Genomic DNA, 25,817 nt, shown 5'->3' on the forward strand with positions numbered 1-25,817 from the left:
AAGTTTCATGGAATTTGGCTGGGTTTTTAAAAATATTATTTGTAAACTGATGAGGAAAAGTGGAAAACTGAAGAGTGGGAAACCGAGAAAAACAAAAAAATGACAGATTTGTCCATCACCTCCAAGTGCCTCCTTCAGCAAACTGCCCCCAGGTCTTGGTGCTGAAATGGCACATTGGCAATTGGATACCAAGCTAAATTCAATGCACTGGTACTGGTGCACAAAGCCCTAGACAGCTTGAGACCAGAATACTTTAAAAAGTTTCCCTCCTTACATAGCCAATCAATCACTGCAGATAACATCTTATCCAGAGGGCCATTCTATACAATATAGGAATTGGGTCTTTAGCAACTACCCTTTGGAATTCCCTCCTGTTCCAAATTAGACAGGTCCTATCTTTGTGTGTTTCTTTGGCACATTTCTCTTTCAACAAGCATTTAAAGTTGCAATCTTTATCCCAGTCTGTTTTGTATGTGGAATTATTGTTTTATGAGTGTAACTGTTTTGGGGTTCTAGAACTGTACAGTGGTACCTCGAGTTACAGACACTTCAGGTTACAGACGCTTCAGGTTACATACACTGCTAACCCAGAAGTAGTACCTCGGGTTAAGAACTTTGCTTCAGGATGAGAACAGAAATCGTGTTCCGGCAGCGTGGTTGCAGCAGGAGGCCCCATTAGCTAAAGTGGTACCTCAGGTTAAGAACAGTTTCAGGTTAAGAATGGACCTCCAGAATGAATTAAGTTCTTAACCCGAGGTACCACTGTATATTTTATTGCTGTAACCTATCCTGGGACCATGTGGTAAACAGCAGGTAAGAAATACAATAGAGTACACTTAATCCCAATGATCACAACAGGGCTACAATGCTCTAATCCAGCCAAGCTTTGACAACCAGGTTCAATCATGCCGACGCAGTGTTCTATTATTTTCATTATCATTCATTGCTTGTTAATTCCAGTAAGTGAAATGAATATCTCAATGGAGTAGTCTGATTCATCAGAGTCAGATGAATAAAAACTGTTTGGCCCTCTGCCTACATAAACTCCAATTAGCTAGTGCTTTGTAAAATAAGACCAGCCAGCACTGTTTCTAAATCATAATTTTTATGATAATTATATTCTTAAGATCCTATGGAAATGACTCAGTGATGTAGCACGCCATACACATAATAGAAAGATATCGAAGAAGACATAGGCAAACAGCTAGACATAGTTTATTGTCGTTTCATTGTGGAGGGGAGAGCACTCCTTGCTGATCACTTTAACTGAATTAAAGCAAACGTAATAATTATCTGCCTTCAAATTGAAATAAACTCTCAGAATTGAATACTGGGATGGCATCTCTCTTATCTTCTTAAATTAGAAAGCTGCCCAGCTGATGATGTCAGCCATTAGTTCATCACCCCTTCCCCTGAGGATTGTTTAACTACAGCAGGAGTTCCATGGCGATTCAATACTTTCAAGATGCATTTACAATGTATCTTACTATACAACTTCTAAGCATTATGCAGCATCAATATATGTAACACAGGGGCATTTTAGAAGTAGCACTTACCTGGTAATGAAACGTGGTATGTAAGAATATTCACAGACTACATCTGTGGTCCACGTATCATATTAATGACTTTAAAAAACCCAACCTCTTTCCCTATGGCATAAAACGTTTTGCTAACATTACAGGTGACTTGGCACACATTTCAAAAGTCAGAACAGCTATGGAACCTAACAGATGTGGCAAGCACAGTGACAAGGTCCCTTGCTGGAACAAAGCCAGGAACTTTATGGAGAGAACCTTAATAGATAACATCCTTTTGTTTACTCCTGTGTCCTCACTGCTACCCCTTTCCTTCTCAACCCATAATGGACTAAGGAGCAATCCTAACTCCTGCCTGACAGCAGTGGAGCTGAATAGAGCCCCCGCCTCATCTGAAGCCCACAATGAACAGAGCAAGTGTTTTTGTGTGTGTGTGTGTGTGTTTCATCTCATTTTTTCAATGCCAGGTTCAGGCTGCTGCAGCAGAGACTCCTGGATCAGGTTCATTGCCTGTACCTGGACCACTTTTTGATCTTGACCTATTTAATGGTTTTGTTTGCTTGCTTGTGTGCTTGCTTTGCTGACTACTGGTGGCAGAAATACCACAGGTGGCAGCTTCAACCCACCAATGCAGTGCAGTGATGACCTCCGAACTAGTGGATGCCCATGCCAGCAGAGCTTTGTCAAGCTCAGCCAAGCAGAGACACGTACACTATAGCCACACACACACACACACACACACACACACACACACACACTGTGCGGCAAACTGGAGGTTTGGATTGGAATTGGGATGCTGGTATGGAAAATACATCAAGAGACATGGAAGGGGCAGATTTGGCAGCTTGGTTTTCTAACCTAGATGCACAGACTGGTTTTTGTTTTTGTTTTAAATTACTAAAGTTCTGACATCAGTCATTGTCCGTTTTAAAAAATGTTGCTAATTGTGCCCTAACATGCTTCAGGGTTTGCAATCCATCTTTAATATCTATGCTATAGATTCTATGGCTTGGATTCTAAGTTCTAAGTCCTTCATGTAACAGTAGTGTTGACCCCTGACAGTTCCCCCTCCATTCCCAAGTGTCCTCCAACTCCCAGGAACAGATTTTAAGTGGGAAGGCAAAACAAGAAAACTTTTGTTTCATGACTGAGAACTCTGTTCTGCTTACGGAGTAAAACTTAGAATCCAAGCCTGCATCTTCAAGTACTTGTCTTGCAACCAATTACCATGGCTTTATTTTCCAGTATCTGAAGAAGTGTGCATGCACACGAAAGCTCATACCAAGAACTAACTTAGTTGGTCTTTAAGGTGCTACTGGAAGGAATTTTTTTATTTTGACTATGGCAGACCAACACGGCTACCTATCTGTAACAGTTTTGAAGTGTTTCACTGAAACCCTTTTCCCCATACTCAGTGCATATATGAAGGTGTGTTATATAAATTATGATCATGCCCTAGGAATGTCACTGATAAGACAGAGTGGTAGCAAGTATTAGAAGGCAGAGCATGAGGTCTTTGTGCTGCTAGGACAACATCCAAAGAAAGGCTCAGGGTGCCAGTGTATCCAGGAATGGCCCAACATGTGCATCATGAAAAGGTGGAATTTCAGGGCTAGCTATAGTTGACTGGACTTTGCTGATGAAATGCCTTTTCCCACCATCTCATTATATCTGATCCCAAATTCTACCTACCTAGTTGGACAAGCCACCTACTGTGTCCAGAAACTTGTTCTAGAACCTGCTACTTGCCCTACTGGCCTGCCAGTAGATTGAGAACCTGAATATCATTGTCCTAGCATTAGTTGGAACCAAAGAAAATAGAGAAACAGGTTATAGGATGCATCTGGTTACTTACATATATATATATCACAGGTTTTGTGATTTATGTAGACAAGGGCATTTTACTAAGCTGCGAAGCATAATATTATACATATACTAAACCACTACTATTAGTGCCTGGGATAGGAGCAGGTTTTAACTTGAAATATATCCTCACTTGAAATACCTTTACAATCTCCAAAAGATTCCATGAAGTTATATAGGAGAGAGTTATGGGTTACAGATAAGGGACGCTGTTGAATTGAGGAAAAACCTCCTTCCTCCTTTGAAAGCAGTGGTCCAAATGTCTGAGTTATTTACATTTATGGCAGAAAGTATAGGGTGTGCAATTTGTGATGCTGCTAAAGTTCATGCAACACATTGCCCTGTCCTGGACATGGGTGATCAAAGCATCAAGAGAAGAGGGGAGTGTTGTTGTTGTTGTTGTTGTTGTTGTTGTTGTTGTTTCTATCTCTTTGCATTGTTCTCTTCCCTATAAATCTATGGAAGCCACTCACTTATTTAAGAGACAGTAATAACTGATTCATACTGAAGGGCACATAAGTAATTATTTATACATACTTATGACATACTAGACATACTAAATGTTTTCATTTCATTCTATATAAGAAGCCATTCAGTTCACAAAAATTCTAGGTAATTAAGTAACACACACACACACCCCTCTCAAGAAGATTAGCAGACTAACCCACACATATCCCAGTTCTGTATTTTAAATAAACATAAACCTATTGCAAAATTAGCAGGCATATGCAAAATTAAACATGTTAATCTACGGGTACTGCCTTTTTGGAGAAAGCTCATTAGAGCATAAAGGCTGTACTAACAAAGCTTCCACTGTGTCACTAATGAGGCTAATGCCCCTGAATTAGCTAGTTTAAGAGTGAATATTTTCTTTAACCTATAAAGGAAGTTCCTCAGTACTTTACTTCAAAAAGTCAGGTACAATTGCCATGTGTTAACACCTCTGTTATGTCCTTATTGGAGAAGCTAGTATCCTTTCAGATTTTCTTTATATAAGCTGTATTGTTACATTTCTTTCTAGGTGGTCTATACTGATGTGCTGAAACATAGAAAAGACCATGAGACCATGGAGAAATCACTGGATGGGGTTCCCAGAGCAAACAATGTGACAAATGCCAAGGTAAAATTTAAAATCCAGCTCTTCTGCATTTTTCTGATGCAGCTGTCCTGATTGTGTGCAATGAAGACAAAGCAGAAGTGTTCAGTCCTGAATGGTCTTTACTGCTAAGCAAAGCTGGCCTATCCATGAAGCATGGTGAGGCAACCATCTCGGGCAGCAGAATCCATGGGGCAGCAAGATACAAGGCTTCCAAGAAGTGCATTGCCCACTGCTACCACAGTGACAGCAACAGTTATGGTGTGCTCCTTGGACGTCAGATCTGCTGCTTCCTCAGCAGCTTGCCCCACAATGCAGCCTCTTGGAGAATAGTCTCCTCCCACTCTTGTTCTCACTGTAGATCCTTACTCCCTGCCGCTTGTTCCTGATGCAGACTGTCACTCACCCTTTCTTCTATGGCAGGGGAGGGACATTTTGTGGTTCATCTCAGATGCCAAAATGTCTTGGGTCAGTCTTGCTGCTAAGGCATCTCAGTGACATAGGAAAGAGTCACTTTCAAGGTCACTTAAAGCACATTCCAACACACCATTAAAGTGCATGGCTTCCCCCAAAGATTCATGGGAACTGTAGTTTCCCACTCCCAGAGCTGCAATTCAAAGTATGCTTAACAAACTAAAGTACCCAGGATTCTTTCAGTATTCCAAGAATGGTCACATCGTAGAGGTGTATAACCACCGTGTGATCTTCGGCTGAAGGGGGGTATAGAAATTTAATTAATATAATAATAATAATAATAATAATAATAATAATAATAATAATAATAATAATAATATCAACAGCAACAATAATTAATAACAATAAGCCATTATTATATTTGTGGTTTTATTTTTGGTCCCTTTCCTAATTAGCTTTTACATAGCTGTTTCACACACTGGCACGCTGCCCATTCCTTATTTTAGCATCTTACATATCAGGGGGAATAGTCCTGAGAACGATATCTGAAAATATAGTGAGAGCTATGCAAAACTGGTTCTCAGATATGTGGCTACTGCCTTCAGCATTGTTTCTTTTCTTTGCACTGAATACAATCAATGTTACTCATCTGACTTGAACTATCCAACTTCTATGTACCCTTTTATCTTTCTATCTGGGTATTTCTTATTATATTCACTCTAGGAAGTTTGATGTTTCTTTGTTGCTTATTTTCTTGCAAGCCAATGCCTTGATTTATTCTCTCTAGTTACGTTAATATATAATATTTTGTTCAGGATTATCGCTTTATTATCCTGTAGTGTCTCCCTCATCCTTCTCTGTCAAAAGGACCATAAATTAAAGTCAGCAAGCATTTACAGGCCAATAATTCATTGTCTCTGAATGCTAATATTCTCACTGCCTAGCTAGGTCCCAGAACATTTTGTCCTGTGACCTTTTCATCTCAGTACCTCTGTGAGAAACAAAAAGGAAGCATCCAACTAACAGAGCATGTAATTATTTTACATTTATTGTAACTTCATCAGATTTGGAGAGCTTCAACCCCTCAAAATAAATTTACATCTCAGAGAGAAAGACAATCACTATTTAGACGAACTATATATTTTTTCTGCTGCTCATACCAACAATATTTATATCATACAGTTACGATATGATGGCTCAGGAAATGTCCAAAACATTTGACTAATTAGAAAGTTATCACACTTTCCGCATAGCAAGTTAGTTACAAATGGTTACCCACAGAGATCTGCATACATGGAGAAGGTGCAATAAATCTGGAGAACATTCCTTCTAAATAAAATTCAGTGAACGGATTTGTACAAGAGTCACATGAAGTCACATTCATCAATTTAACTGAATTCATTTAAAGCCACTAGAGATACATATCTGGCTGAGGCCTGAATCCAGAGCCAAATCAGGATCCATGCCTCATTCGAGTTAGGATGAGACAGTAGCAGGTGTTATCCTATTCTAGGAATGTCTCCCACCAGGATCTTCAAACAGAAATAGATGGTGGGACAAATTTACTCCTCCTACTCACCATCTATGAATGGAGTTGAAACGGGAGGCAGCTAATTGGAATCACATTTTCAGGAAACAAACAGTAGGGGTTGAAATTACTATGCCTAATTATTTAAGATAGAAGCAGACCACACACAATACTTCTGTGCCAAACAGCTGTAAGCAAAATGATTTAAAACTGAATGGAAAATGCTCACTGAAAGAGCAAATTTTTCAAGTCATCATCTACAGACAGAGAAGGAAACAGCTAGCTGCGAATCATAAGAGTACAGTTCTCCTGAAGAGGCTCTGTCAGCATTCACCCGGAATTTTAATGGTTACTCCCAGCCTGCTTATCTGACTCCACAGCCTTCATGCAGCACTCCTAAAGCAACCCTTTTAGGGCCATTCCCGTTTTGGGGTCATCACAGCATTTTGAAGACATAACCTGCTAATGAAATGTTAGTGAGAGCAATCTTAAACCACAGTGCTCTAATTATTTACAACTTAAGAGATAGTTCACAAATGTAGTCTCCTCACAAATTCCATCCTCAGGATCAAATTTCAACTTGCGTGTAATGTGAGTAGATACTTATTCCAGAGTGGATTACAGCAAAATATCAACAAAATACAAATCAGGTCAATACCAACATTTCTTTTAAAAAAACAAAAAAAATTTTTTTGAACACAGTAGGTGATATACCACAGTGGTAACATTACCTAACCTCTTCCAAATGCTTGCACAAAATGGTTGACTTAAACTGACACTGAAATCCAAGTAAAATTGGTGGCAGGCACACTTCTGAGGGGCAGGCAGGCTTTACAGAGGCCAAGCACTACCAATCCAAAGACTTCTTTTCTTGTCATGACACCATGTACTTCCCCTGGTGGTGAAACAACAAGAAGGGACTCCCCCAGAGACAGGCTGGTAAAGAAAAAGGTGTTCCCTTAAGTGAAAAGAGATAAATAGAAATGCTTAGTGTGAATTTCTATTCCCAGGAGTTCCTAGAGGGCAGCCCTGATACTTGGGATAGTGCCTTCTCCTGGTGCGTGCGGGGGGGGGGGAGAGCTAGAAGAGCAAGGATAACCACTTAATCCCCATAATGACACATGGCTCAACAATCCCACCACTTCCCCAAGGAGCTATCTGAAGTTTACAAAACTGAAAACAGCCCAAGTGAACACCAAAGCTCCAAAGGCAGCTGTCTGTGCTTCAAAATCTCTGCATAATACCACTTTCACATGCTTCTCACAGGCATCCCTTTGGGTCCCTCTCTCCTTCTGAAGGGAAGACCACAGAGGAAGAAAACACAGCCATGGGAGAATCCACTGCTAGAGTTTTCACAGTTCATTGCCCTTCTAGGGAAGTAGTAATTTTAATGTCTGCTGACCAGCTTGTTGATCTCTCCTGTCTGAATAGGTGTGAACCACCTCTGGGGATGGGATGGGGAAAAGATGAAGCAAAGATGACATGAGGAGGAGAATGGAGAGGTAAAGAAATTTAAGAGCGAGAGGGGGAAAGATGTGAAGAGGAAAAGCTGAGCTCTTAAGCAGCACAGCTAAGTCCCAACCTTCAAAGTGGAAGGGCTGGTCTGGAGAATGGGATGGCTCCTCCATCTAGATGAGGTCATTTGAAGAAGGACCTTGCCTGCATGCCAGGAGGAGGCACCGTCCTAAGTTCTAAGACTGTCCTCTAGGATCCTCTGGGGAATAATTGGCAGTTTAATTAAGGAGCTTTTGTCAGAAGTTACAAGAAGTTTGAATGCTATTTGCATTAAAGCCCTGCAACTGAATTCAGAACACACACTTGCATGGAAATAGCATTGTTACACCATGGCCTGGTGTTGATCCTGAAGACATTTGAACAAAGAGGTTATAGCAAAATCTTAGGATAGATTTCAATGTCTATGCTGTTTGTTCGGTGGTTGCCATTATCACACAATAGCCTGTTTTCTTAAAGTTTCACCACATATTCGCCTTGTCACTTTCTAACAGGAAAGTCCTCACATGTGTATCACGGCTTGTTAAGAGATTTTTTTGAATCTACCCATTAACATATCAGTTCTGGTTTGGTTTGTACAAGTTGTACAGGTAACACTTCCAGAGACTAATTGACTTAAAATGTTGTTCATAAGATTGCATGTCCTTCTTATTAGTCATGCAATTTTTTTTCTTGTAACCTTTCATAGCAAACATTTTACATCTGCCCCAACACCTGCTGAGAAACAGACCATAAGCTCAAAATAAAATCCTATTCCTCCTGGAGTAATAAGACTTTGACCATCGTGTTCAGTGAATACAGATTGTTATTCTCACCTTCTGCTGAATTTTCAGAGTAATCCCTCTCTGGGCCATCCAAGAGATGGAGCCGTGAGAATTCATCTGCACTCACTCGGTGCCAGGATCTGTTATGTCCCTCCTTCATCGGTGGGGAATATTCTAGATCACAGTGCGATTCAAAATTGCAGTCAAAAACTGGAAAAAGGAAAGGAAAACAGAAAGTGAACATTCTAAAATAAATAATACAACTAACTCTGCCAACAGACAACAGATATTTCATTGCCATTGTTATAATTATTTTGCCCATTCCACAATTAGGAAAACAGACCATATCACCATATGTTGAGGATATGTATTTTCTCACTGTGATTCAACTTCAGTCTGTACTGGGAAAGAAAATAGATCTCTACACCTAGGAATAAGATTTAGGAAAAGAAGCACATATGGCTATGCCTGTGCCATCAGAGCTCCTGCTCCAATACATCTATTTCTATTTTTGTTTTATTCCTTGTTGAGATGGGCAGTCCATCTGCAGAAAGAGCAGCACAGAAACAATAAGAGGAGCAAACCAAATTAACGGCACCATTTCAAACATAGCATGTTGCTCTCCTTACTCCTTTTTCTTCTTTTATTTTATTTTCTTAAAGAAGCACTAAATGAGGTGTGCTTTTCCTTGAAATCGTGGTGGTAGTGTTTTAGTTCTGCTTAAATCTTCCTCGCCCCCTTTTTTGTGACTCGAATTATGTTTGCCCTCAGTCTACAGTTGGCCTAGAAATTTCAGAACTTTAGGGGTGGAAAACTGCTGCTCTTAGGAGATTTTCATTAACATCTATTCTTCTCGTCCCAGGATAAGATTAACCCAAATAATTGAAGTTGACACTAGCCAAACCAGCCAAGACATTTTTTAAACTTCAATTAGATTCTCTATTAAACATCTCATTTCTTCCCAGCCTGCATAGATTTATGATCTTCACCCCATTCTCTTGGAGGCATCATACCTTTTAATCCTAAGGTTAATACCCTCGCCCTTTCTCTGATCTATTTCAGATAATTCACCTGTTTAATGACAAAGTGAAATGAATGAGCCTTTTTACATTTTTCATTCTACTTTCTTTACCATATGTGCTACTACTTTTGTGACATTGCTAGCACCTTGTTCACTCCAGGTACCCAGCAATAACACACCACCAAGCAGCACATCAACGAGGAGAGAGATTAGCTCTTTTCAAAGCAGGTGGGCTAAATGTGTGGCAGCAGTGCGAGATGCCCTCCATGCCTACTCTGAACCTCCATGTATTTATCAGCTTCATGTGCATGCAGCCCTGTTATGTGTACAACCTGCACAAGTTCTCTCCACATAAATGGGGAAAACTGGGTTCTTAGTTGCTTAGGGAGAGCCTGTGCATGTAATAAATTATATATGCATAGTCTCTTTTTTTATAGAAATTTTTATTGGTTTTTCACCTTTTATAAAGACAAATACACACAAAAAAGACAAAAGACAAAAACATGTATAATTTCAGAAAATCCTACTTTCCTAACCTTGTTCCCTGACTTCCCCCCACCCCCCTTCATGCATCCCCATTCCCAGAATTGTGTCAGCAAATTGGTATTTCTCTTCTTAATCATCTTAAAATTACCTATTTTATTTAAAAAAAAAGTAAATTTTTTCTAAGTTGGACTCAAGTTCTCTTCCATTGATTTCCCAATTTGTCTTCAATAAAAGTCATATTAACTAACCAAAGGTCTTGAGTGTTTTTACAATTCTATTCTTCCCTCCCTCCCATCCCCGGTTTTCGTCCCTTTCCAGTACATATCCAAAATATCAGTTCTTAGCCTGGGTTCCTCACGTCCGAGGCTTTCAAGTCTCTTTCAGTCCCTCTCCGCCGGTCTTGTTGGTAATCCTTTATGTCGGTCATCAAATCTCGAAAAAGTTCTGTCACCATCCAACCATATTCTCTTCCCACAAGAACATTTGGAAACAGCTGCTGGAAAATTTCCACAAAGTCTGCATCTTCAGAATCAAAGTCAAAGTGGAGGCCCCCATCATATTTCTTTATTTTAAGTTCCTGTATTCCATAAACTCCCGGGGCCTCCTCCTTCATCTTTTGCATCTTTCGCAGATTTGTGTTAGATGTAATCCAAAAGTCTCCTTGTTTATATTCCATAGGTGTCAGCTTCTGGTTGGTACTTTCCAACTTTACTTTCTCTTTTTCTTGTTTAGTCTCTTCCACTTCTTTAGATATCATTTCCGATTCAGCTGTGGATTCTTTCTCATCCAGGTCCTCAATACATTCAGCAGAGCTGCTTGTTCCAGAAGTCAAGGTCATAAGTTGTTTATTCATAGCCAGACTCTGCTCTTGTAAGACTCCCACCAGATGAAACATTCTTTCGATTTCCACTAGTAGCTTTCCATCCACAGCCATTGTAATTTCACAGAATTCCCCCAGAGGGAATCTGGTTACTTAGTAATCTTTCTCCAACAATCCTCCAACTTATTGTTATTACTTTGTTTCCAACAATTTTAACTCAATTGCAACTCATTTTAATCCAGAGGGATCTTAAATAACGATTTTTCCACTTAAACTGTCTGTTTGACAGCTTTGACAGCTGTCAAACTCCACACCTCTTCCACAAGCTCAAAAGCAGGACGCTCCCGGGCCCGGGAGGGGGGGGTTGTTTACAACTGAAAGAAAGCTTCCAACACTCCACTCTCCAGCTCAAAATTTCTTTTTGCCAAATCTTGGAAGTTAATGTCTTTTTCAACTCACCCCACAAAGGGTAGGCACTCCAGCTTAGTTCTTATATCGTTGCTTTAGATCGTCTGCAAGAAGGGGGGGGTGCGGACTTCCTTTTAGCACACACCCCGGTCGTCTCAAATTCACGGGATAATATTCAAAAAGTCCAATTCCGTTTTACTCACGGGTTATTCTTTTCAGTCCGAATTTCAAGGAAGGGAATCAGCGCTCTCCAGTCATGGCTCGCGGCTTCGCTCAACCGAGGTAGCGATCGACTCTCAGCACCACGCCACCCTCCGTATCCTCTCCGCAGCCTTTAAAAAGGCTCTTCGTGAATCGGGGGGGCGCTTAAGGTGCCCACCGAGTCTTCAGTCCGCAGGCTTCAGCGCCTGCGGTTTTTGAGGGTCCCCGCGTCGCCGGCGCGGCAAGACCCGTCCCCAGTTGAGCCGATTCCCTCCGCAGCTCGGAGGGAATCCGCCATTTCCAGATCGCGCCAACCCGGAAGTCTATATATGCATAGTCTCTGTGCACACAGAACTGACAGACACCCATAAGTCACAACTAAGGAAAGTAGGTACAATCCTGCATGCGCACGCGCACACACATGCATGCACACACACACACACACACTCAGTCTACACAGTTTCTAACTGTGTGGGCTAGGTTTTCCTTAATATCAGAATTACTTCTTATGCCCTAAGCTATGGTGTCATGCTCACATTTGACTGTCTCCTTAGTCTGTGATATGTAGGAACCAGCATGTGGACAGTCCTGCTTTTGGGTGGCCTCAGGGTCCCTTCTAGCTCTATGATTCTAGGAACTGGGAGGAGGTGAAGCTAAGCAGGTAAATGAGCCCAACAAATAAATGAGTCAACAAGTAACAAAGCAGCTAGGCTGATAAGTTTGAAAGGAGATGAGCAGAGAGGCAATGAAGCATGGAAAGAAAGGGGCGGTGTTAGGGAATACCCTGGGGGGGGCAGGGCCCCAGATCTTTTGTTCCAGGCCACAGATCTCCTGCCCTTCCCCTGACTCCCCTGGTTTGTTTGTTTTTTTAATGTGTCTATAGGCTAGCCAGTCACAAAACATAGTGTTGGTGAGACTGCAGCCACCCACCATATTAATTTGTATTTTACCTTTAAGCTGCAGTCCTTTTCAACAGATTTTGGCCTGAGGGGCGACTGTTTCCCAAGCTGACTGCCACATAAAAGACCCTCCTCTAGATCAGCCATAGGCAAACTCGGCCCTCCAGATGTTTTGAGACTACAACTCCCATCATCCCTAGCTAACAGGACCGGTGGTCAGGGATGATGGGAGTTGTAGTCCCAAAACATCTGGAGGGCCCGAGTTTGCCTATGGCTGATCTAGATCGTTGCAAGACTTCAGTAGACTGCGACACAACTAGGAGTGCCTCATGAAAATATCTTAGTAAGCGGAAAGGTTCATCAAAGGGAAAGTGTTCAGGGACCATCCATTCCACTCTTACCAACCACCTACTAAACCTGTTTAAATAGCAGCTGTTGGGGAGAGCACTAGCTTCTCTTCCCACCCCCATCAAGGCCATGCCACAGGGGAAGAAGAGGTTCAAACTCATTCCACACCCAATGAAAATTGCTACCCCTGCACATGCATATGTTATTCACCCCAGCAGAGAAGCCTCAATTGGCTTCGTATAAAAATAACAGGCACTTAAGTTGTACTTGGTATCCATAAAATTGATGTTTCTAGGCAGGCTGCAGTAAGACAGGCTTTAATTTGGTCATGTTAGTCTTTCTCGACAGTGCTTTCAATTAATGTTCGGGTCTATACTGGAAAATCAAAAGAAGGAATGACAAAATCACTACTTCCTAATGTCTGGTACATAGTATCTCATTATTCTCATAAGATTAATACTCCATATTCCTGGTCTAGTCTATCCTCAATACATGGAACTTTGAAAGGGATTTCAAACAGGACACATTTTCCTTTGAAAGGCACTGTATTTACTTTATGTAGCTTAAAGGTACACTCTTAATTAAAAGCTCAGATGAAGCTAAGATTAGGAACCCAATTCAGCCAAAGTGCACATTATACATACTGTATATAACCTCATTTGTAAGCTGCCCAATCCTTTACTCCTACCATTTTTTAGTTTGCTGTCACAAAAATGTACTGTAGAAAACATATGATTTCTTTTAGCACTTGTGAGTGGTGAGTTGTTCATAATTAGAATTACTATTTATACAAGTTGAGGAACATTTCTAATGCAACACCACAATGTCCTGTTTCAGTGTATGCCAAACACTTGCTATTTAGCTTGGGTGTGGTGCGAGGTGCACTCAGCCTTTTGAAGCTCTTCATGTTTAAATAAAAGCCACCTTTTCCTCCAATCTGGGGAAAGAAAATATGTAAGGGAAAGTAATTAAATTTAATAGAAAAACCAGGAGAGTTTTCCTTTTTATGCCACCTCTAAAATACATGACTAGATATGGAATTTTAGGAAGTAGCTACAGTGCATACTCAGTAGCTTTGTGCAGTGAGATTTCCAAAAGATTTATATCAGTATATGTTTATGCAGCAGCTGTATGAAATCCACAGATTGTAAAGCCTTGGGAGGAATTGCTATGGTCCGGTGAATCACAAATCCAGATTTTCCATTTACACTAAAACATAAGGCTTTCCTTTTCAAGTCTTTTGACAAAGACACCAAAAGTTTAGGAAACTACAAAAAGGAGACAATTTATCACAAACTGTCTACCAGCACAATTCACCAGAAATCATTTTTTTTGGTCTTCATTATAGTTGTTCTTCAGAAATGAATATATCTCTATAGCAAACTGAGGCTGCAATCTTTAGCATAAGTCTAAGGCGTAAACCTTGTTGTTTGTTTGTTTGCTTGATTGATTAAATTTGTGTACCACTCTTCATCTGAGATCGCAGGATGGTTCACACCATAGAAATACAAAATGAAAACACCCACCCCAAAACTCAAGAACAAAAAATGTTGAGGGCTGTGGGATTTACTAAACACGTTCAGGACTCTATTGCCATGGTTAATATTGTGCAGGGGAGAGAAAAGGCGAATCTCTTAAAAGAGAAATGGGTGCATAGCACAGAATGAGAAACGACACGCACAATGCTCAAATCATCTAGTCCAGTGGTTCCTAATTAGTGGTCTGCAGATCCCAGGGGGTCTGCATAACCCACCCAGGGGTCCATGGTACTTACCCATCAACTGTCCAGGACATCCCGTTTGAGGGGGGCCTGTACTCGCATCCAAAAACATACATTTTGGGGAACCATGCTCTTGCACAAGTCATGCGACATGTTGGAAGGCAATGTGGCTCCATTCACATAACAAAAACTACCACAGAGATACCAGTATTTTCAAAAGTAGGGGTCCATGGTTTGACTTTTGAAAAACCAGGGGTCTATAGTACTTAGCTAAAACCACTGATCTAATCCTTCTGACCTAATCAAATGCCAAGATCTGACACTTTAGTTCTGTGGTGTTTTGAATGGAGAGGCCTCTGAGCATACTGATGTGCCCATGTTCTGGCATGCTGTTTGGTCAGCATGTCTAGACTCCAAGTATCAGGTAGTGATTTCATTTCATTTGCATTTTTATTGGCTGTTCTGGGGTATGAAGAGTTTGCTGGGAAACCACAAGCATGTGACCCATGATCAACCTCATGCTCCCATTCCAGGGCAATTCATATACTCCCTTTCAATATATAGCCCATGTTCACTACTGCAAGGAGCAAAGCTAGGCCTATAATTTACACTGGCCTGGGCAAGTGTAATCCACAAATACAAGCAGTATGGACAATGCTGAGACATTTTTACTACAGTAAGTCCTGCTAAATAAATATTCAAGGATATGCATTAGGGAGGAGACAGTGTTTAAATTGCTTTCTTGGGAGAAGTACTGTTTGGTGAGCCCTGGGGACCTCTATTAACACTGGCTAACCTCTATATACTTAATTTATAATGCCCATAAGCTTTTAATTCATGACAGGGAAGTGACATATTGATTTTCCAGTTACTAATTTCAAAAGCAAAGCCAGTTTGAAAGCTTCCCTCTTGGCCTTTTGACAATACCTCTCCCACCTCCCTAAGAAGGTGCATGGAGGTGGTATCAGAGGTGCATCCTGCTCCCTGACTCTTCCCATTCTGGTAATTGAATGTATCTTCAGAGACCTAGAATGGGAAGGCAGGGATCCACACATCTGGGAAGGGTGATCCAACTTCTAGCATTGATTTCTGTGTGGGATAATTGATACGTTTGCTCTTGGGGTCAAGGAGTAATCCTGGGTTGGGAGCTGCCTGGGCAAGCTGAATACACGCAGCAAAGAATTCAGAGATGCATCTGAAGATTCACTAGGAATGGAGATGGGGCGATCTCTTCCTAGTCCCTTTCAGGCAGAGGGGTTAATTTGCCCTGGCTCTAACATATACTGGGACCAGAGGTTTTCACAAATGACTATTTAGGAATTAAATTTAATTGAAATTCCTGCATTGTGGGGAGTTGGACTAGATGACACTTGGGGTCCCTTCCAGCTGTACAATTCTGTGATTCTGTGTCTTTGCTTTTCATTGAGATGTTGCTAAACTAGTCCAAATAAAACACCTGCAGCCTGGTGCATCTTTGGCCAGGGTTCTTTTTCATCCTAGAATCACATTCTAATCAAGATCAGGAATTCTGATCCAGGGTACTTTTGAGAAGGCTAAAAATTACTTAGGTTCACTGGTCACAAAGTGGTAGTGCAAGGGCAAAGTCAGTAGAAAAAAAATAAATGAAATGAAATGAAACTGTGACAGATGAAAGTGGAGATTAGAATAATCAGCTGCCAATTACTGACATCATTTTCTATGGATATCTAATCTGTATTTAAAAATGGCTAAATTCTTTGCCACAGTAATTTTTTTTTTGTGGCAGGGAGTTCCAGAGTTCAGCTTTAATTCTATAGATCTGTAAAGCTGCAATGGAAGATGCTCAATAGCTTTTGTGGAGGAAAACAGCCTTGAAGTCTAAAGAGGAGCTCAGCCCTTAAAAAACCTGCACTCAATCTTTTGGGTATTAACTGAAAATTCGAAGGTCTGGGTTGTCTGAGCACATGAGATGAACACGTCTGAAATCCTGGAAAACTGCTGTCAGTCAGTGCTGGCTTTGAAGGACCAATGCCCTAATTTGATATAAGACAGTTTGCTGGTGTGTGTCACTTTTGCATGGGTTCACAGTGAGTCTACTCCATCCTGTTCCTTCCTTAATTTGTAATTTTCTTTTTAAATCCACATGTAAATTCAGTTATTTGCATATTTTCTCTCAAAATATGCTTCTCTAAACACATTGCTTCTAAATATACCTTTTTAAAAAATGCACGTTGATACTTTCCCTTTAGCTGAGAACTATATCAGAATGTTTGAGAAGTACAAAAGCTGGCGGATAACTATCTGCACATTAGTCTGTGATATGTAGATCAGTTCAGTACCTATAGGAATTCAAAAATATTGAGTCGCTCAACCATTCCTACATGTACTAGAGTGGATATTGGCTACAGGCCTAAAAGAGCAGGAAAGGGATTACTGCTTCTGTTTGCCTCAGTGAGTACAGGAGGGCATGAGAGTACAGTCACTGAGTTAGCTAAGCCAGGCACTAGCTCTCAGATGAACCTTTTTTTTTTTAAAAAAAAGGATAAACTTTTAAGGCTAAGGATAAACTGTGATATTCTCATGTGTTCCTTCTTAGGCTCTTTGAAGGTAGGATAGGATATATGATGTTGTGAACTGCCTTGAGATCTATGAGCCTCTTGGGCTTGCCAATTGGAAGGTCGGCGATTCAAATCCCCACAACGGAGTGAGCTCCTGTTGCCCTGTCCCAGCTCCTGCCAACCTAGCAATTCGAAAGCATGTCAGTGCAAGTAGATAAATAGGTACTGCTGTGGCAGGAAGGTAACTGGTGTTTACGTGCACTCTGGTTTCTGTCACGGTGTTCCGCTGCGCCAGAGCAGTTTAGTCATGCTGGCCACATGACCCGGAATGCTGTCTATGGACAAACACTGGCTCCCTTGGCCTGAAAGCGAGATGAGAGCCGCAACCCCAGAGTCACCTTTGACTGGAGTTAACTGTCCAGGGGTCCTTTACCTTTACCTTATAGGGCGGTATATAAATTTAATAAATAGAAATGACAAACAAACAAATACAATATCAATTAAAAACAGCAATAAACCACAAAAAATGGCAATGGTAAATTAATAGTAACGCATTCTAAAAACAAATCAAATTGAGTGATAAGGTCAACCCGTGTCATGCAATGCAAAGTTCACCACAGTTGCAGAACACAGATATGAGAAAAGTGGCGGATGCATTCAGAAAGAAACAAATTTCACAATCTTCTCAAAAGGTTTCTCAGTACTGGGCACTGGTCCACATGTAGATACCTGAACTTGGATCATATATATGGAATGGTCAATTTGTCTTAGCTATACTAAGCACTGGCATAGCATTGCATCATTTATCATTTTATGAATAATTTTACAGCAGAGTGGATTAATAATTACCTCAGCTGAGCCAAGAAGTAAAATACAAGGCTGGGTGCTGAGCATCATGTAAGCCTCAAGTTAGAGTACTATCAGCAATGGAAACTGGAGATGCAACACTAAGTCAATACTGAGAGAATGTTTAAGAAGCTCTTGGCTTCAAGATCTCAAGCACTTGCCGATATGAGGAGTGAGTGCAACAGGCCAGTGAGGAAATCATTCTAAGAACTGGGAACCTGGCCGTAAGCCAACTGAAATTAATTGAGTGCCTTTAATGACCTCAATGGAATTTGGATTGGCTTTGAAAGAAGGGGTAGGCAATAGTGGAAAACTTACTGACTATATGTTGCCTTGCCTTGAGTAAAACAAAGTGCATCCGTTATAATCTTGGGGAACGGCGCAGTTTGGTCAGTCTAGATGATGCCATCACATCTCAAGTCCTAAGTATACTTGCAGCAGAGTTTTCCCAGCCTTTTCATGTTGGTGAACACCTTTTAGACTGGCATCATTTTGCAACACAGTAATTCAGTTTTACTAGCACACTGGAGGTTAAACTAACCCCTTTACAGCCCCAGGAGTGTTTGTGCGACACACGTACACACTGCCGCAACACACAGTTTGGAAAGCTCTGACTTACAAGCCTAGCCCTATATTTCTACTGGCAGTGCTTTTCTTCTAGAAAAAAAAGGTGCCAGTATACACCATGAAGTTGTTACAATAATTGCCACACTTTTAAACAGTGCTTTTCTTCTAGAAAAAAGGTGTTCTGCGTGCCCTTGAGTACCCCCAGAAAAAGAAGAAGAAGAGTTTGGATTTGATATCCCACTTTATCACTACCCTAAGAAGTCTCAAAGCAGCTAACATTCTCCTTCCCCTTCCTCCCCCACAACAAACACTTTGTGAGGTGAGTGGGGCTGAGAGACTTCAGAGAAGTGTGACTGGCCCAAGGTCACCCAGCAGCTGCATGTGGAGGAGCGGGGAAGCGAACCCAGTTCCCCAGATTACGAGTCCACTGCTCTTAACCACTACACCATACTGGCTGCTGGGCTGGGGTACACTTCTGAAGTGGTAAAGATTTTTCCCTCTCTCTTCCTGAAAGCTCCCCTCAAAAGCTCTGACCAATGCCATAAGACTCCTGTTCCAGACTGGTTTGGGAGGAGTGTTTTTTAACTTCATGTCACACAGACCCTTGAACATAAACTTGTCCTCAAGTTTGCTTATTTCTTCTTTCCTCCTAATCCATTTTCTTTTTGTGTTGTGTATTTTTATATTGTAAGCCAGACCAGAGAAGAAGATTTTTAAAAAAACTTTCTGTAAACTGCTCTGGGTGGGCGTGGGGGGAATATTTAAATAAATAAAATAAAAGCAATCCTCCCTGTAGGTTTCTATAACATCTTAGGGGCTCAGACAGGCTAGTTCTCTCTGTCAGTATCTCAGCTCGCAGTCAGAGGTAACTGGCCTCCCCCGGGGCAAATCGAGTGAGATACTTGTTGACCTTCCGTCTGCGGCTCCCTCCATCCTTCCCTCGAAATTCTCTGTGTTTGATGGCTCAATCATTCTCACCATTCAGATTCTGGAACTCATAGCTCTTTCCTGCTCCTTCTTCCTTTTAACTTCTAAACTGATATGCTTCTGTAGAGCTACAGGTGCTACTGCATATGCATAAACCACTACTTTAACTTTTGCACAGCCCTATTTCACTTCCAAACTGATAGACAGTGGGCTGTTCAAGTCTGGCATTAGAAGGAAGGTGATACTGAATAAAGAAGCTGTGTTCTGACTGACATGACCAGTAATCAACATCAGTTATTCATCCACTAATGGAAATAGGTGGTATTAACAATAAACAGTGAGGAGTGCCTAAACACCTGTTACTATATCATTCCTGCTGCAGTTTCAAAGAAGCTGATGACTTTCTCTTGTACTATAATATGCAGTTTTAGAAATGCAGTCAAGACTCAAGTTTCCATTCTCCTCTGTGTATGTGTGTGTGGGTGTGTATTGCAGGGGAGGGGGAATACTATAAAAATAATTTATTTCAGCTTTCAATCAATTAACAGAACAAGGAAAAAAATAATTAAGAAGACTAATATTTCCTCACTTCAGCAGTGCCAGTCACTTAATTAGAAGGGTCCCATCAGACTATTAGGCAAACAAAGTTTTAATAGAAGTTTTTATTAACACACACTTGTAATCTTAATCAGGCAACAAGGCTGGGAACTGTTAGGAAATGATTTATTCATTCCTTATATGGGAGTGGAGAGATCTTTAGAAAAAGAGGCCTGTGAGGTTTGAAAGGCCTTAAACAAATAGTTTAGCTGCACTTTAGCTCAGTTTTAAAATCTGCAAAATGGCAATGTGTGTGCATTAATGAGGCAATATTCATTTATGTACATGCTAATACAACAAATGGAGTTATGTTAGGGTTTAAACTTTATTTAAACTTCTAAACCAAATGCTTTCTGCTGGATGAAATGATTAATATCTTAGAAGGCACAAGAAGAAGAAAAATCTCTTAGCCTAAGATGAAACTAGAGGGTTCTCATTGTTCAGGTGGATACAAAAGCAGGGAGCAGATATTCTCTGCCATTTGAACAAATGTGTACTGTACAACATAAAAGGCTAAGACATAAATTTAGAGAAATATGTGATGCCTTCACACACGTAGGTCAAACTTTTTCCTCAAGCAGATAATTAGAGGCTTGGGGTGAGTAAATCTTATTAGCCTTTTTCCACCTCATCTGTTCCCACAAGAGGCTGGCAATAGATTCATCCTCCTTCATCTTCCAAAAGGAATGCTGAATATAGCCTTTCCGGAAGCCACAAGGACTGCAAGAATGCCTATGCAGGACCCATATTACTCTGAAAGAAACCATTATAATAAAGTCCATACTGACTCCATAGTGAAGTCAGACGCCAAACATCAGTTAAAAGATGGCGCCAGTGACTCACATGCCCTTTTGCAGTTGGCTACCAGACTGGTGTTTTCAACAAACCAGTGATGGCAGGTTTTGCAATAATTACATCATCATCATCATACCATTTGAAGTGTCTGCAATTTCTCCTGCTTTGTCCATTACAATTATGTCAGTGCAGGAACCAAGGATGCTGCCTTGTACAGAGTCAGGCAACTGGTGCATCTGCTCTGTGTTGTCTACACTGATTGGGATTTCTCTCCCAGTTCCACCAGGAGTTGCCAGGGATTGAACCTAAGACTTTCTATGTGCAAAGCAGATGCTCAACCACTGAGCTATGGCCTTCCTTTAAACACAGACAAGTGGTACCCGACCCACAAACAGCCATTTGAATAGGCTGTTCATTAGGGTTGCCTGTCCTAACACAAGATATATTTGTTTTAATTTTTATTGATTTAAAATGCTTTCATACCACCCTTTGCAAACATCTTAAGGTAATTTCCAACATTCGGTATTTTAGTTATTTTTTATGAATATACTGTAATGCCTTCAATATGGTACTTTGAGAGTCCCCTTCCCTAAGGATCTTACAGTCTAATAATAGACATTTAAAAAGTAACAAAGGAAGGGGAGGGAATCGGAGGTAGGATATGGGATTGTTTCAGCTACATATACTTACAGTAGTAGCTAGGGATGGAAAGGTTGTTCTCTCTATATATTTATCCCACCTTTCCAGCTAACAACAAGCTTCCAAAATGGCTCACTATCAACAAAAAATAATACATAGTAGGATTATTTTTAAGGCAGTGAAGACTAATGAAAATTCTGAAGGGAACAATTATGTGAAATGTCCATTTCCAATATTGCCATATGGGAAGCCAGGAAACCTCACAGAACAGTGAGCCAGAAATAGCGGCGTAGCGTGAGTTGTCAGCACCCGGGGCAAGGCAAGTAATTTGCGCCCCCGCACCCGGGGCAAGGCAAGTAATTTGCGCCCCCCCAACCCCTAACCTGCCGATCTGAGGTGAGTTGCCGCTGGCGCTGCCGCCCAAACCATGCCACTTGCCCGGAGGAGGAGGGGGGCAGAGAGGCGAGGAAAATGCAACATGGCCCAGCAGCTGCAGCAGCAGCAGCGGAGGCGGGGCTGTGAGGAGGGGCTGCCTGGCGCGTCCTCCGCGGCCCTGACGCGCGGGGCTGAGAGCTGCTGCCTGCCGGACGCCTTCAGCCCGGACGCCCGCACAGCTCGCCGGTTCCACGAGACATGGGGCTCTGCCACAGCCTGCGCCGGAGGCTCTTCGGCGACTCCGGAGGCAGCGAGCGCGCCCCCCCAGATGTTGCGCCCGGTGCGGCCGGCCCCCCTGGCACCCCCCACACTACACCACTGGCCAGAAAGACATTGGTTTAGAACACATCAGTCCCACTGCTAATTGCTGGTAGCCCAAATGTCCTCTCAGAATCAGTCTAATGGTACAATTCAGATTCATAATTCACAATTTAGTGGCAAAAGCAGAAAACCACTGTGTTGGTTTATACTTCGGCTATGTCATGTTTTTCCACACTATAATTCCTGGGGATCTTGCCATGGCCTAATTTGATATAAACTGTCAAAAGTGTGCCCCCTCCATTTTTTTTAATTTTATTTTGATACCTAGTATTCCTTCTACAATGTGCTAATATTGTACTGCAGTAGTAATTCTCCCAAGATGAAACTGCAGTGAAATTAAATCACTGTATAAATCAGCAAAGGGGAACCTGTGACCCTCCAGATGCTGTTGGACTCCCAACTCCCAGCCAGCATGATGAGTGGTCAGGTATGATGGGACTGTTAGGAGTGTCCTATTCTCGTGTAGGACCCAGGCAGAGACACATGCGCGGCTGGCATGTTCTCTCCCTCCTGGTTGGTCGTTTGGGAGCTTCAAAAGCTTTCCTCTGCCCGAACATCACAGCGACTGATGCCAAAAGGCATTAGCACACTCAGGGATCCGCAGAGTATTCACATTTTGCGTAACAGAACTCAGTAGCTCAGCATATGGCTAATCTACGTTTATTTACATATAATACACTTGGAAAATTCTGGCTTAGCTCCTTCCTCTTTCTCATCAGACAGCAAAGAGAGGGGGGGAAAGGACAATAGTCCCACTTCACAGAACACAGTAACATCAAAACATCCTGTCTCCATCACTTCCCACACTGTGGAATGAAAACATACACCATCATGTGATAGACAACAATTCCATGACTGCAGACACGGAGAATGAATCTCCAACAGGGACTTGTAGACCAGCAAGATATAAAAGGTCAGAAATTGCCCATCCTGATCTAAAGCAAAACAAGGAAGGATGTGTGTTTTGCTAACATTACCCCTTTTCTCAGTGCATACAAATTCAGGTTGGGCATTGATGGATGATTGTTAGTGTATGATAAGGTTAATCCTCTCACAATGGGGCTCCCATTTTTGGGACTGGTTTGGGGTTATGGAAGAAATGGTACAAAACAACTCATCATGGAATTGTAGAGTTAGAAGGTACATCTAGTTCAACCCCCTACAATGCAGGAATAACATATGACCAGTTTCACCCATATAAACTTCCCTGTGCCTAAAGAACTGCAACTGAACCCTTGCTCATTTATCTATTTGCCAGCTGAAATCAGTAGTGCTCAGAGTAGGGCATTTTGTGGGATATCTTTTTGAAAGATGATTTCCAGGTAGAGTCACTACTTGTCTTTTGCTGGATGGTTAAGACTCTTCTATTTGTCAAGGCATTTTCAACACACTACTTTGGTCACTAACTCATTTGAAGCAGCTATTTTCATGCTACTATCTTTGTGTATTTTTTAAAAAGTTTTTAAAACATATTAAACTTATTTGTTTATCATTAGGGCTATGTGTTACTTGAAACTGTTAATGTTGTAATGCACAATTTCTGTATGTTACCATGCCAAAAATCTTTTGCTAATAAATTCTACAAACAAACAAATAAAATGCCAGTTTTTCATATGAGTGATTAACAAGGTTATCAAATGAATACACTAACGTGTGAGCTCATCTTTAAGTTAACAGAACACTGGATGATCACCTGAAATCATTTATGATATGGCATTATTTTAGGAAACACCATATTTGAAAACTTATCTAGGTGGTCATTTGTTTTAACATAGGATCATTTACTGGGAATGTAAGATGGATGTACTTACAGTGCCGCCCTCTGGGAACAAAGGAAGGGTAGGAATCTCTCATGACCCAGGACAAATTCCAAGCAGTAAAATCCAAAGAACGTGGAGGAATATTTGTTGGAGATTCTGGAATGTTGACACCTACCAATAAAAGAAAGAGATCATGATGCAAAAAAAGTTGCTATATTAATATAAGAATAGCATATGCCAACCAGAAATTAAAAAAAACATTCTGTTTAGTACATCTATTTAAAATGATCCTTGCAAGTGAGCATGAATAGCAATTAACCAACATTACCCAATAGTAGCAGTTCAGAGAAACTGATATGCAACCGTGAGCTACACATTCAGTGCCACATGCAAGACCAAATTACTGCTGATCACCTGTGGGGAGAGGGGTTAGCAGTGCTGTCAAACCTGACAGCAATGCCCCAACGGTTCAGTGGTGCGCATAAAAGCAAAGACACCCCAGGCACACTGGGCAGTAGTTGCCAGCTTCCTCCCATACGAAACTTTCCCAGAAGTGAATTGGGGGGAAGTCATGCTTGTTGGAACAGAGCAATTACAATTGTTGGAAACCTGGTCAGCTTTGTAAATGCAAGTTTAATTAGCAGCACAAACTTTTCACCAATCTAGAATGTGAAATGGAAACCATATCTAACCAGAGAAAATGCCAACCTATGATTCTGTACTCGCAATTGCTATTGTGGGTTAAAATCAGAACTGAGTCAAAGTGAAGTGGGCATGTTTTTCATGATGACTTTCATCCATGCCTATGGTGTTGTGAAATTGTTTTCAAACTTCTTTAGTTGGGTGCTCTCATCACCACATCCTAGCGAAGGGTTTGCTGTAAGGGCTTTATTCTCTATCCTGCTATGAAGGCTATCATCACAGAACAGACACGCAATCCAAGCGTATGGCTCTCAATATGATAAAGGCTGAAGCATACATGAGTGCTGACGTACAGGCACCTGTTCGTGGTAGGAACGTGAAACACAGCAATCAAGGCAAGTCACATAACACACACACATCTGCACAGATGTTTAGTGGCAAATATAATTCCTACTGTTAACCACTGACTTGAATTAATAGGTAAAATACTGGAAGCCCAGATTTGCAAAATATAATTGCTAAAGCATGAAATAATATTATTTCCATCACCATCCACAGCCAGGACTGTAAAGTTAAAAGTAATATTTACTTTTTTTCTTTCCATAGGGAAGGAAAACTAACTCCAGCACAGAACTGCAGGCAATATCATCTGGCTGAAGTAGCAGATTCTTGGCATGAGGTCTGACCTCGGAGCATTTCTCACTTTATTTTTAGCCTCTGGAGAGTTGGCTCATAGAGCAGGTACCTTCACACCCTGCTGAATTTCAGTGTCACAAATTAGAATGTTCGGTATAAGCCTTTGGGGATTATCATGTCCCAATGACCCCACATCAGCTGCAATGGTATATTTTCATCTCTATCCACTCCAAACACCTGCCAGGCCAGCATGATTCTGAAAGTGTGAGATTAGCACTTCTGCTGCTCTGATCAGGGAAGCAGGTAAACTCAACAGAAAACAGGGGCACAGAACGCAGGCCGTGTCATGGAGGCCTTTTACTCTTAGCTCCTACATTTTAATAGCTTGTGTTTGACAGCTTAATTTTTTCTTTTCAAGTGTAAGAAGGAAATTGAAACTGGTAGAAAACCAGCCTGATTGCAACAGAAGGCTAGTCCTCACATTCTCACATAACTCCTAT

General features: G+C 41.3%; 1 protein-coding gene across 1 annotated transcript in view; it reads right to left on the reverse strand.

Moving 5' to 3' along the window:
* The window catches only part of ALK (ALK receptor tyrosine kinase), a 600,993-nt gene that overhangs the window by 411,326 nt on the left and 163,850 nt on the right, over positions 1–25,817 (reverse strand). The window contains exons 2-3 of the mRNA XM_081186349.1: positions 24,091–24,210; positions 8,764–8,922 (exon numbers count right to left, since the gene is read on the reverse strand). Of these exons, the coding sequence (XP_081042475.1) occupies positions 8,764–8,922; positions 24,091–24,210 (279 nt within the window). The remainder of the gene's footprint in view (positions 1–8,763; positions 8,923–24,090; positions 24,211–25,817) is intronic.

Source organism: Podarcis bocagei (assembly GCF_964188305.1).
Source record: "Podarcis bocagei genome assembly, chromosome: 3".
NCBI classification, from domain to species: Eukaryota; Metazoa; Chordata; class Lepidosauria; order Squamata; family Lacertidae; genus Podarcis; species Podarcis bocagei.